Source organism: Microsporum canis, genomic scaffold (assembly GCF_000151145.1).
Source record: "Microsporum canis CBS 113480 supercont1.3 genomic scaffold, whole genome shotgun sequence".
Taxonomy (NCBI): Eukaryota; Fungi; Ascomycota; class Eurotiomycetes; order Onygenales; family Arthrodermataceae; genus Microsporum; species Microsporum canis.
In genome coordinates, this window is record NW_003299167.1 from 444,794 (window position 1) to 457,739 (window position 12,946).

General features: G+C 46.3%; 6 protein-coding genes across 6 annotated transcripts; all 6 read right to left on the bottom strand.

The window, feature by feature from the left end:
* Positions 1 to 506: 506 nt before the first annotated feature.
* MCYG_02997 (spermidine synthase) lies at positions 507 to 1,975 on the bottom strand (the record flags this gene model as incomplete). The annotated part of the gene is made up of 5 exons (XM_002847445.1): positions 507 to 784; positions 1,119 to 1,359; positions 1,432 to 1,579; positions 1,637 to 1,817; positions 1,945 to 1,975. 5 exons carry the CDS (start codon positions 1,973 to 1,975, stop codon positions 507 to 509), a joined length of 879 nt encoding a protein of 292 aa, XP_002847491.1.
* Positions 1,976 to 3,732: 1,757 nt separating this feature from the next.
* MCYG_02998 (uncharacterized protein) lies at positions 3,733 to 4,535 on the bottom strand (the record flags this gene model as incomplete). Its single annotated transcript, XM_002847446.1, has 3 exons — positions 3,733 to 4,095; positions 4,155 to 4,346; positions 4,413 to 4,535. 3 exons carry the CDS (start codon positions 4,533 to 4,535, stop codon positions 3,733 to 3,735), a joined length of 678 nt encoding a protein of 225 aa, XP_002847492.1.
* A 2,018-nt stretch (positions 4,536 to 6,553) lies between these two features.
* On the bottom strand, positions 6,554 to 7,721 carry MCYG_02999 (uncharacterized protein; the record flags this gene model as incomplete). The annotated part of the gene is made up of 5 exons (XM_002847447.1): positions 6,554 to 6,671; positions 6,805 to 6,828; positions 7,001 to 7,156; positions 7,331 to 7,570; positions 7,627 to 7,721. 5 exons carry the CDS (start codon positions 7,719 to 7,721, stop codon positions 6,554 to 6,556), a joined length of 633 nt encoding a protein of 210 aa, XP_002847493.1.
* Positions 7,722 to 10,158: 2,437 nt separating this feature from the next.
* MCYG_03000 (uncharacterized protein) lies at positions 10,159 to 10,485 on the bottom strand (the record flags this gene model as incomplete). The annotated part of the gene is made up of 1 exon (XM_002847448.1): positions 10,159 to 10,485. The coding sequence occupies one exon, from the start codon at positions 10,483 to 10,485 to the stop codon at positions 10,159 to 10,161; it is 327 nt and encodes a 108-aa protein (XP_002847494.1).
* A 276-nt stretch (positions 10,486 to 10,761) lies between these two features.
* MCYG_03001 (uncharacterized protein) lies at positions 10,762 to 11,367 on the bottom strand (the record flags this gene model as incomplete). The annotated part of the gene is made up of 2 exons (XM_002847449.1): positions 10,762 to 11,148; positions 11,170 to 11,367. 2 exons carry the CDS (start codon positions 11,365 to 11,367, stop codon positions 10,762 to 10,764), a joined length of 585 nt encoding a protein of 194 aa, XP_002847495.1.
* A 418-nt stretch (positions 11,368 to 11,785) lies between these two features.
* MCYG_03002 (uncharacterized protein) lies at positions 11,786 to 12,091 on the bottom strand (the record flags this gene model as incomplete). Its single annotated transcript, XM_002847450.1, has 1 exon — positions 11,786 to 12,091. One exon carries the CDS (start codon positions 12,089 to 12,091, stop codon positions 11,786 to 11,788), a length of 306 nt encoding a protein of 101 aa, XP_002847496.1.
* Between the last annotated feature and the right edge of the window lie 855 nt (positions 12,092 to 12,946).

The following is a 12,946-nucleotide window of genomic DNA, read 5'->3' on the forward strand; positions in this document are numbered from 1 at the left end:
TGCCATGTTGGGACTCTCTTTGTCTTCCCTTAGAAGCCTCCCTACCGTGCTCCCCCATTCACATTAAGCTGAAAGGAGATAACTTATCGGAAGCTCAGTTAAGGAAAGTTCTGTTTATTCTATTTTTACTACCCGTTAGAGAGTCATACCGTTTTATTTACTGTAGTTACCCCTTTTTCTCATGATCAGACGAAAAATTCGAAAATTTAATTATCCCCGTTTACATTATATGTAGTAGGCAAACAAAGGCAAACAACACTGACGTCTCATTAATTGGTTGAGAGTATTAATTGAGAGTTTCATTAGTCTTCTACCTTCTTTCGTATGTGCTTCTTCTTGAGTTAACCAGCCCATGCAAAAGGGGGGTGTCCTTCTAGATATCCAAGTTCCGTCTGAAGCATATAACCCCTCAATTATCCCGGGCATTTTATCCCATTCGTGCCGGTGACGGGAAAAAAAGTATAAACACTTCCATTTTATCCTTTTCTACTATCCCACAAGTGCATCTACTCGAGCGCCTTTCGGGCGAAGTTGGGAAGAATGAAGCTCGCCCGGTGGATTTCCTGGTTGTAATATCTGCAGAGCTTATCCTCCTCTTCTCTAGTCCAAGTGCGAACTGGCTCGCGAACGTTACGTTCCGAGTCTTTGCAAGCGACTAGGAAACCGATTTGGCCGGATGGGTAGGTTGGGATGGTAGTGTAGGCGTACTCAACAACGGGAAAAACCTCGCGCATGAGCTTCTTCAGTTCGGTGATCATAGAGAGGTGAAGCCATTGGTTTTCAGCTATACGGAGAAAAAAAAACACCTTTACTTCCCTGGCGATACTTGGCGATGGGAGTCGCCCAGGAAGTAAAAGGGTTTTGGTGGTTAGCCTAGTCTGTAGTGTTTTGGAGGGGTACTTATATTTGAACTAGAAGAAAGCTTTTTGAGAAATGAAAAGAAATGGAAATCGAAGCGTAGGTGGGGAATCTGGTGGAAAGTAACCTGAAGAAAGAAGATTGAAGTCAGGATATCGCCTCAGTCAGAAGCGCGAGGGGTAAACACGATACACAGGCATGGCAGGGAAGTAGATGATAGCAATAGGCAAGACGTTGAAGAAAGCGGAGAGGCGACGAACAACCTTGAGTACTAATGACACCTCCTTCACGGAGAGCGCCATGTAGAAGCTCGAAGTATGGCTTCTGGAACAAGACCTCGGCTGGTCCTTCGGGGTCGGAGCTATCGGTGATAATAACGTCGAACTGGTTCTTCTGCTCCTCGAGGAATTTAAAGCCGTCACGGACGTGAACTTTAGCGTTGGGGTGTTGGAAGCCAACACTCATTCCGGGAAGGTATTTCTTGGATACTCGGATGACGGCCTAGTGTTATCATTCGTGTGTCAATTGAGCCACGGAGAAAGGGGAGAGGGGCCGTTTGGCGGGGTAACAGACCTCATCGATGTCACAGAGCACAGCTTCCTCGACGGTATCATGCTTAACAATCTCCCGGAGAACACCACCGTCTCCTCCGCCGATGACAAGGACTTTCTTGGGGTTGGGGTGGGAATTCATGGCGAGGTGGGTAATCATCTCCTGGTACCTGTCTCAACGCATCAGTCGCCTCATCAAGGTAGCAATTGAGGGAGTTACAACGCACGAAAACTCATCTCGTTCGGTGCACTGAATAACATTATCCAAGACCAAAACCGTGCCGTGGTCACTGCTCTCAAAGACCAAAACATCTTGATATTTGGACTTCTCATGGTGAAGAATCTGGTTGACCCGCAGGTTCATGGCCTGGCCCGGCCACATGTCGGAGATTTCAGAGAACCATCCATCTAGAAAAGCATACGTTATTAGAACTCGTGAATAACTTGAAATCGAAAGATCATCTGGAGAGGTTCCTCTCCGTCTCATATCTGGAACGGGCCTGATATATATATGCGTGTGTGCGTGTATACGTACCTTTAATGGTGGGGTGGGTGATTTCGCTCATCTTTGCGGTGGAATCGAGAGTATGGAAGCGACTGTACGGCGTCAACGCAGTGCTGGAGGGTGATCTAGCTCTTGCTTCGAACCTATAGAAAGACAGTGACGGTGGGCAGCTAAATGATGACTTCTTCTTCAAAGTCTGGCGTGCAACAAGTCGTGGTGCGAGAAGAACTCCCATAGAACTTGAATGTGGGACATTTTATTTTATTTTTATTATTTATTTTTATTAAATTCTTTCTTGTTAGCAAATTGATCAAAGCCCCGCCTTATAGTCACGTGCTTAATGGTTAGTAATGATGATTATATAAACCAGCAATTTCTCATTTAGGGAAGAAAGACATCAGACATCAAAATTCAGTTGCGGACGGGGTGAGCGGGATAGACAGGATGCAACTCGTTGGAGTTCCAGGATAAGCGAGGAATGGGATCTGCTGGATTTGTTGCTTTATACCCTGTCATATGTTATCCCTGGCCTGGAAATCACAGGGGGCCATGATGGAAGCTGGGGCCAAAATTGAACCTGTTCTCTGATAACAACATATACTTACATATATGCATCCATGTCAAGATGCGTGACCCTGCCTACGGTCTACTGCGCAGCAGCTCTTGGATTCAAGAAGGAAGAAACGGACTTCTAATTTTACGTCAATAAGACCCTTCATGGAAAATCCCCCATTACCACTAGTTTACTACCATCCTGCAAAGTGGCGTATTTTCGTCAACTGACACAGAGGGGTTGCAGTGAGGCGGCGTAGTACAGAGTGTTTGCCCTTCGTCTTTGGCTAAAGATGCGGGCCTAGAGAGTTGGCATATGCAGAGTTATGCGTACTTTGTATTCTGTTGGTCCGCCTGGGATATCTGGACTCTGAGCTGTTCATACATGGAAATAAACCGGGCTTCTTTATTTCCCTTAGATATTAGTTGTTACCATGTCACCGGGCCCATGAGACATACAAACGGCAATTTTATGGAGCCAATATGTTATTGGCCAGGGATATGAATTTACAAGACAGATACTATCCGAAACCCAACCAGCAGAGGTCCCCACGACTTTCAAATCACAGTACATAATACCCCTGGCCGTGATGATTATCTCATCGCCTGCAGATAATTGTCGGCGGCTACTTGCAGTTCTACCATCTACTACATCTCGGTGGATACGACTGATAGACCCTTGCGGGCTTGTCGTAGAGGCCCGAAAGCCACGGGTTTCTCACACCTAAAATACTACCGACTTCACGTACTCATCCTTAGTGCAAAAGTCATTAGCTTAATCTCTTTTTATATCGTTTTATTGTTACTGGGAACCGTTCATAACCTGCTTCTATTATGTCAAACTAGAGGATCATTTGACACACTTGATGGACACAGGACTAGTATTATGTACAGTAATTGTCTAGCAATCAACTTCTTCCGCCCTTGGTACAAAGAGAAATATGCCCAATAGATGTAAAGGGAAAATAGGAGAGTAAATTAAGCTTAGCTTTAGGAATGGAACCCGGTCAAGAGTTCGAATATTAAAGTGCCAACTATAAGGGGGGAAGAATTAGTAGCAAAGAGTTTATGAAGGATAATTGAAAGCAAACCGCGGCACAGACGGTGAAAGGAGTGGAAGAAATGAATAATAGTCCCATTGGGTATTTAGCCGGCCCCGTGAAGAAAAAGAAAATGAATTAAGTAGTGGGAAGGCTCTCCCTCCGATTTTATGATATGTGCATCACCCATTAAAGCATATGAAGTTGTTGCTTTGCCAAAAACGCGTCATGCGGTGGTAGCGTGGATTGATTTATCGTAGAACGGCTCAGGAGTGGGGTACGAGTTGGTTGTGAAGGTGGGCATCTCAAATTTGTTTGGTGTTGTAAATCCCGGACTGGAACTGCTGCAGGAGCTGTTGCAGATTGGGGAAGTGGAGGAGTCACTGAATTGCACATTGTTTGGCAACTTCATCAGCTCTTGAACCCGCTTCCGTAGGCTCTCAATTTCGTTGGCCTGGGAATTGTATGATTGGAGTAGACTTTGGTGTTGCTCGTGGAGTGCCTGTAGCTGGCTTTCCAGGCCCTTGACGTGCTTTTCCTTTCGTTCTCTGAATGCCCGCTGAGAAGCACGATTTTGAGCTCTGCGTCTCTGCAAACCATGCACTTGTGAGTATGTAAGTATGGTAATAGTCAAACGGTATAACTTACTAGGTGCATTGAAGAAACCTGCCCCTTTTGGGTAGTTCTTCGATCTCTTCGATCTCCAGAGTCTAGTGAGGTGGAGTCGATGTATTCCACCGGGATTTTCTCCGCTGGTGGGTAGTATGGAATCTGAGAACTACCATACGATATCATGGTATATGACGACGATTCAGAAGGGCTAATGCTTTGCCTCATTTGCTGCGAGGCTGTTAGTTAGACACTGAAAGGCTGTTATATCTCACATGAGGAGTGAACCCTACTTACATAGGTATCAGGGCTGGAGGATTCCGAGTATGATTCTGAGGGGCTTTCATATGGATGCGGAGCCATGGTATATGCGTAGGTGTTTATGGTAGGTAGCGATGGTAAGCCTTCGTAGAAAGCCATGATCATGGTGATAATGATAGTGGAATGTAGATGAGGGTGGGGGATAATTGGAAATCGGACTCTTGGGGAGACTGAACGACTGCCTTGATGTAGGTAATGGGAGTGAACTGTACGGTCAAATTAACGATGAGAGGTGATAATGATTTCTGAATTCTTGGGAGAGGAAGCCCGTCTTAAATCTAGAGAGACCTCCATATCTAGACAGGGTTGCAGTCTCCAAGCAATGTGGCCCATGTTCATCCGATACCTACATTTGCATCTGTGCAATCCTTGAAGCTTTGTCAACAACCGCACTAAAAGATCTCCCGCAGGCCGGAGCAGCAGGCTACAGCCCTCGTCCAATGGGCATGCAACGGTAGTGATATCCTGTACTGCGGATTTTAATGCGGGACAGGGGTTCCAGCCACGGCGGCCAGGGGATGTGACAGAGTAAAAATGGGGGTTAAGGGTTCCTCAAAGTCTCTGAAAAGAATCCTGGATATAGCGAGGGGTTAATGCGGGATACATACGACTTTACAATAATAGAGCTTCACACGAGGGGACAAAAAAGCTAATGAACTAGAGGGCGCAGCTGATTTGCTTGAATTTTGGGAGTCTTAATGTTACCCCCGTCATTAGACCGTTGGACGACAAGAAAAGAAAAGTAGAGCCCAAAAAGCCAAGAAGTAGCTCTACGAGGGTCAGTCAGTCTCCTTCTCCTGCAGGTACTGCATATTGATGATACAATACAAAACCTGCTAGCAGAAGTACCAGGAGGTTCGCAGAACGCCTCTTTCACTATGTCATGAAGAAGAGAGAAATGTACGGAGTATTCTAAAATAGATGTGGCAGTGGTGGTCCTAATCCAGAGGCTGGTTGGTCCGTCAGTCTGCAATGACATCCGCTCTCTAACTATTGGAGGAACATGGTGAACCTGGGAAGGGGGCTAGTCTGCTGCCCCAGATGTATTCTTTGCAGTGGTCTGCATGAAACAAGCGGCTATGATCAATGCTCCCATGCAAAATAAAACTCAACATTATTGGCAGAAGGCGTGGGAATAATCGTGACCGGAGTTGACGAGTAGCGAGACGGTGGGGTGGATTATCAACGAAATGATTAAGTTTTTATTATTGATAATCATCTTCCTTGCAAATCTAGTGGCCAACCAGTCGGCTGGTATTATTTCTAGGATATAAACGTTGGTTTCTGTATGTCTAGATGTTCATTTTCAACATTTAGCCGGATCAGTGACCCCGCCAGCCGAGGGGGCTGGTAAACAGGCTCAGGCAGGACAAATGTAATGGTAGGGATTATATTTACTTTTTTTTATTATTACCATCCTTCTCAAAAATAACCAGAGACAAATAGACACAATACGCAGTACGCAGCAGATGTCCGTCGACGTGCTTTGAAGAGGCACGATGGGGTTTGCGCATGTAAGTCCCTGCAGGAGGAGGAGAGTCGACGTTGAAAGATGAACCTATATTTAGATTTTTAGAGGCTGTGCTTTGTCATCCTTGTAACCCAAAACGACCCCTTGTCCACAACGACCGATCGATCGAGCACTGCCATCTTGGATTACTATTTACGTCTCTCGACTGCAAAGAAAACCACAACTACGTCGACACTATCCCAAAAATACCCATCAGAATAACCCTACATCGTGGGGAGAGCGAGCTATCTCAGTATTTCTTATCTATAGCCCTGCCGGAGGTGGGTGTCTCATGCTGCATTCCGAGCCTGGCCTGCATCAACCTGGAATCGGGTTCTGCTACCCCCTTGATTATGTGTCATTACGATCTGTTTTTTGCTCTGCCTTTTCGTTTCAGTCCTATTTGTGGATAGTGTCCTAGACTTTCATCAATCCATTAGCCTAGGGCCAAGAAGGTGTCTCGTTAGCTGGGTTTGGCTTGAGGAGCTTACACAGAGTCATTCTGACGAAATACCCAACTCGCTCCTTGTCATGTTTCCGCCCTCGGCGCTTAAATATGCACGGCGTCGTGGGTAATGGGGCCAATATGAAGGTTAGCAGTCTTAGATCAGCATATTCGCACTACTTGGTACGCCGGAGAGGTTAACTGCCAACCTCCCCCCTCCACAACCACATCTCCTAGGCACGGAAAGCTGTAGAAGATGAATGGTTGAATGATCCGGGCCCTTATGTAAGGCAAATATCATCATTAGCTACTTTTTCTTAAGATGAACTTATGTGGCCCCTCACTTGTGAACCGGGTAACTGGTTAAATGGAAGGATTGTTGCATTACATGTCTTCCCCGTGATCAAACGAACTTCACATCGAAAAAAAGAACGAAACTATACGAACTTCGATGTGAGTAAGCAGCCCCCCCGTGTCTACCTGACGGCTCCTGGAGGATGAGCGAATTATCCACCCGGCTGGCAATCGGCAGTTACTCGATGCTCTTTCCCAGTATTCAGAGATAACTCCTTCATCGCGGAAACATGAAATTTTAACCAGTTTACATACTAAATACCCAAAAAGTAATTTATTCTGTTGGTTATGAGATACTGGTTAATGTTCATACGATACGTGGATGGTATATCCAGTCCAGGTAGTTTCCATTCCCAATCGGGTACACTTTGCTTGACAGAGAATCCAGATATGATATCACACCTTAATGGCCTTTATACCATGATATCCTTTATAATATGAGCTGTATATCTACATACCAGGCTCGATAGCCAGATAAAATACTACCCCTATGGAATTCTACAGCGAAATGCAGAAATCTGAGTCAACATGTCAGGAACATTGTGCATTTTGGCCCCAGCGTTCCTGCTCAAGGCCCAGATTTACTGCCAAGTGGCTCCCTTTGAGGAAATTTCCGCCTTCACAACCATGTTCAGGGATTTCCTGGTGCCCTCTGTGCCGGCTGCCGTTTTCTCCCGGAGATGACGAGATGTTGCATATGAAACTATGCATACCATCTCTCCTCCACAGGCCTTAATGATTACCCACCGCGATGAAACGGCTATATGAATCGGGAGAAGCAGCGCATTGGCCACAGCATGTACGATATATGATGTGGGAGATCCCCTGCCCGTCAATATGTGGGTTACGACATAGCTTCATCCAATAGACAGATTCTATACCTATGGCAGATCCGTACACTGGCATATGATTCAGCACTTAGCAGATACATTGCATCGCATTGCATCACATATATCTGTATCAGAGCACGTTTCATATACTGGCCAGAGTACCCGACCGCTAGCTCGTGGCGAGCGGAGCTAAGGCACAGCTGTCCGTGTGACCAGACCACGCAACTGCCAACAACTAGGGAGCTTGGGTCTATGGATGGCTTACGGGGTACTCTTAGTGAATATTGGAAGGGTACATAGTATGCTGTTATGCTATGGTGATCCCTCGGCAGACCCCGTGTCCCAAAAACCGGTTTCACAACCGGAAGGCTTTTTGATAAACGCATGAGGACGTGGTCAAGTGCCTCGATGATGCATTTGCAGAGTTTGATCGCTTGAAGCTATGCTAGACCAGATCGACTGATGGTCATTTCCTAAATACTACACAAGCCCCGTGATTTGACCCATACATAATTTATGGAAACAACTATTGATACCTAAGCCTCAACCTTTGGACATAGATCAGCCACGCCCCATTACTTTTTTTTCATCCATTAACCCACTACATTAGTTGTCAGTTACTCTATATATTGATGGCGTTCGCATGCAATGGGCGGATAGGCGGCATCACAAGACGCTACACTTAGGAAACCTTCTCGATGATTTTCATTCCGCTGTCACTCCTCAACTACAATTATTATTCCAAAGCTCCTCCATCCATCCCATCTGCATCATTTACCAGCAATCGCGGCCCGGAATTTTCCGATCTACCAGACTTGGACTAATAAATCACCCTGGAGAGAGAATGCTGAGCGATAACATCGGGCTTATTATTCCAATCATCCCCACGGCATACATACCTCTTGCACAACGGCCATTGGCGTCCCCGAAAGCAAGGAACCTCACCTGGGCTTACAGAAGACTCTGATATTAATATTTCCTATTCTTTTGCGGGCCGTGGTAACGATATCTCTTAACTAGCTATTGATCACATGATTCGACAGGTGCCGCGCTGTTCTGCTCTGGGAAAGGTAGACAGAAAGGGGTATACTCCTCCTTTTTCCTTTTTTCCTGTTGGCGAAATATGAAAATCAAATTCCGGGTGAATCTACCACAAAAGCCCGAGATGATCAATCTTGACTTTGTACTTCTAGTCTCCACTGTATCGACCTAAACTCCTCCGATGCTTATAATCTAGCTTCCAGGCAAGAGTTACACCATGAAGGAAAATTCTCCCCGGTCGTTCCATGATTAATGAACGTTTCATAAAAGATGAAGAATAGTGTGTACCTATTGGTGCGCCTCAAGCTCCCGCAGGACAGCCGAGAAACCCGCTCACAAACCCTCATATCCTCGACTTCAACGCGGGGGTGGGCAGCGTTTGACGTCCATGACCCAATCCAACCTTCTTCTACCCTGCAATGAGCGTCCACTGCAAGGTTGTGAGCCGTAATTGCGAGAAGAATTTACATAATATATGCTCCACTGCCGAAGCATCCCCCAAAACAAGAGGTGGTTATATCCGGTTGAATAATGGGGAGGGAAGGGGGTCGAAGGATTTCTGCATCCATATGTTTTTAAAACATGTGGGATAAAATCCGTGCATTCTTTAGTGCCATTAACCCTACCCCTTGAAGTCTGGACGGATCTGAATGCTAACGGATGTACATACCTCTCTACTGAGAAGCCATGGAGATTATACCCCTGGCCGTTAGATCAAAAACCATACTTTGAGGCCTTCAAGCGCTGAGGACATCTGTATGGACTGTTCGAACGAAGATTATATTCAACTTTGGGTATCAAGCTGTAAACTGGCGTTTTTAGGCAGAGATCATCCTCAGATCAATGCTGGCTAGCTTGAAGTAATACTACATAGTATGTACGTAAAGAAAGGGTAACGAGAAAGTCTCTCTCAGAGAGTGAGCGCTCCTCGTCGTAATCGTATGTATGTCGGTTAACCAAGAACTTGACGTTTCAGATCATGCATAACTAACTACCCGCTGTGCCACGACATGTTATCTGATCCTGATGATGAACAGCCGTATCCCTCTGTGGTAGAGGACTGCTGTCGCCGGCGCCACCACCAGTCGGTGTATACTTCGTAATATACAGCCAATTGCAAAAGAAGGAAAGTTCTCAACTCCAAGGCAACAGAAATAGGCTAAAACAAAAAAGCCTTTTGAGAAATAGTCCCTGTACGACGGGACGACGTTCTTTTTGGGGGGCTAAGCGATATAGTACGGAAAGGCAAAATCTACTATCGAATGGGCTGACGGTTTTCAACCCCCCTTGGAGTATCGCGGGCCGATATAGTGTTTCCTGGGCTTGCCCATCGCTGTGCGCTGACCTCCCCGTCGGGATCGTATAATCGGAGTCGCCTCCTCCCTCATGAAGCTAGTTGATTTATCAAGCCTTATTGACAACAGCGCTGCGTGGCTGTAAAAGTAATTATGCTCCATACGATTCCAGACATTGCCCAGTCAGAAACATGATTTCAGTGAAACGAAGAACGCCTTTGGTGCATAGATGGATACTCTTCTCTGTCTACCATTCGATGCCATTTCTTTCCTTTTTCTTCCTCTTCTTCTTTCCCTTCCCTTCCTTTTCCTTTTGGGGTACGGAATAGTAAATGACATCACTATTTACTTCCTCCCCCGGAGGCTCCATCACCAAAGGGGGGGGGGAAGGTCCACGGTCAGCCGCACGGGTTTTCTCATCTCTTGACCACCAACTTATCACAAAACTCCGAAGGTTGGCTAGTGCTGGGCCGAAGGGAAGTGTGCCCGAGAGTAAGAATATATATGTATACCCCAAGCATGGCAAACTATATTTCTTCCACCATAACCCAAAAAAACGCCTCTTCTTTGACATTTGGGAGAAGGATTTCTACTCTTCGCTTGTTGGGGCAGTTGGGGTATTATACGTAATGTTTCAATCAGGGAGACTGCCGCATCCTCGGTACTCCTCGATCAGTTTCCATGTCTGGCGCCTACCTCGGATGGCATTTTTGTGTAAAGATTGATGCATCATATGCATGTCGCCTCAGCAAGCCAGCCAGCCAGCTGTCAGCCGATTTTCTATTGTACCAGGCTACAGTTACTCTCCGCACATGCTGGTCATTCAATAGTATAGAAAGAGATATGCTTATCATCTTTCTGCTCTATTCAATTCGACTTCGAAGTGGGTGGTGTGTGGATGAGAGATATCATAACTCTGCTGGGCAGGTGTGCAGTCACATGCGGCTGCTTGTATGGTGTACATCGTACCCTTGAACCGTAAATACCCATTGGCACGTATCATCCCGCCATCACAACCTTCAGCCATGCTTATAAGATACGAAGCACAGAGAGCAACGGCAGCTAGAGAACTCTCCCTGTTGGTCTCTGAACTTCCATTGACAAGAACGGTTCGGTGGGGAGACAATAAAAAGGAAAATAGAATGGATGAATGATCTGCACGGGGATTGCCACCTGTACAGAAATAAAATAAAAACAATTCGAGATATATTATATGCTTTTTCTTTTCTTTTGTTTCCTTTTTTCACTTTTTTCTTACTCTCCTCTGGTTGACGATGCTTCTTTGGGGAAGATGATCTCCTGGAAGCTGAACCAATGCGTGGCTCCTCGTTATCGAGTTGATATACATCCAAGGCGCTGGATGATGGATGGTCGGCACTGCATGTACGAAGTATACTTCGTATGCAAGCTTTCCTAAGGGTACACAGCATAAACCCCTAAACCATCTTTTGTCCATGTGAAGCTGCACACGCGAAAGATGCACGGCGTGGAAGTCAAAATTATGCTTGAAATGTCTTATATCAGTCAAACAAAGCCATTTTCCACAGGGAAAAGATGTAGAAAACTAAACTGGTCTGACTGGCGATGACAATTCCGCGATGCCGTTATCGTTTAACGATCAAAGATCTCCATCTATAGGATAAGTATACGAAATGGCCATCATACGACAGCCATCGGTGAGAAAGAGGGAAAAGAAAGAAAACAAGATGACGGGTGACGTGGACCTGGAGGACGAACAAGACGCCTGGCATGAATGGGGTTGGGCGTGTTGATTCGTTTTCGTTCTCTGCTGTGATCAATATCAACGATGATTTGCAGCAGGTGTTATGTATGTCAACAGTCGAGTTTCTTCGTACTCCAGACCGGCCAAGCTCTCAGCCTCCTCTTGCCGTCGACCCATCTCCACTCCTTCGTTTTCCAAGGCTTCCATGAGAAGAGTCTTTATCCCTTGCCAGGCTCCACTGAACCTTACTCTCTGCAGCAAAGCCAGCGAACCAGCCAAGCGAAGGTGACTTTGCCATCTGTGCTCTTGCTCTCTCCCGCTCTCTCTCTTCCCGAGCCGATCGTTGGACAGATATGATATAACCCTCGCCCCCCTCGAGTCGAGTTGATGAGATGGGGCTTCGGAGATGATAAGCTGTAGTCCAGGAGAGTTGTCTTCTCCTCCCACCAGGGGTCATGGATCGATGGCCACCAAAGAGAAGAAAAGAGTCGAACGAAGGTCGGCTAAGTAATTTAATAATTGGCTTTTGGGTAATTCGACGGGAGAGCTAACTTTTTGCACTAGTTAAGATGAGATCTTCAAAGACAAACTGTCTCGCCTTGCTGAAGACCAGCTTCTCCATGCTTGTTCATGCTTGTTCTTCAGCGAAGTGTTCATACACAGATAGTAGTGTATATATATATATATGTGCTCCGTATGCTCGGTACGCTGACCATGGCCAACGCCACCCGGAGATAACGAAGGACGAGGAGAAAACAGAAGGACGACCGCGGACCAGCGTATATTATATGGTTCTCGTTCTCGTAGTGGTGAAACAGATGCTTCGTTTCACTTCTCTGCGTGTCTTGTCCCCCTTGCGAGCTCCAGGAAGAAGAGCGAAGAGGGATGCTACTGGGGGTTGCATCCGGAACGAGGGTCCCATCGTATCGAGAAGGTTACGATGACCGTTCATCCTCGTCTATAGTTTTCACAAATATAGAATATCATATATATCGCTTGCTTGTCGGTACTGATGGCGCTAACCGATAGCCAACGGGCCGCGATGCCAAAACCACGCCGTCGTTCCCTTTAGATAGTAATGCTATGATATGTCCATTCCCTTCTACCACTTTCGGTTCTTCATCTTGGCTCTTTTCGTCTCTCCTACGCCGTCTTCCCTGCGGCCGGAAAGGGAGCAAAGGGGGGAAAAAAGGGAGGAAACGAGGGAAGCCCATGCAGGGCGTGGGGGAGGGAACGGCCACGTTTTGTTGCTGGGCAGAGCCGGGGTCGTGACAATTAATACGATGTAGATATTACTCCGTTGACTTGTGCT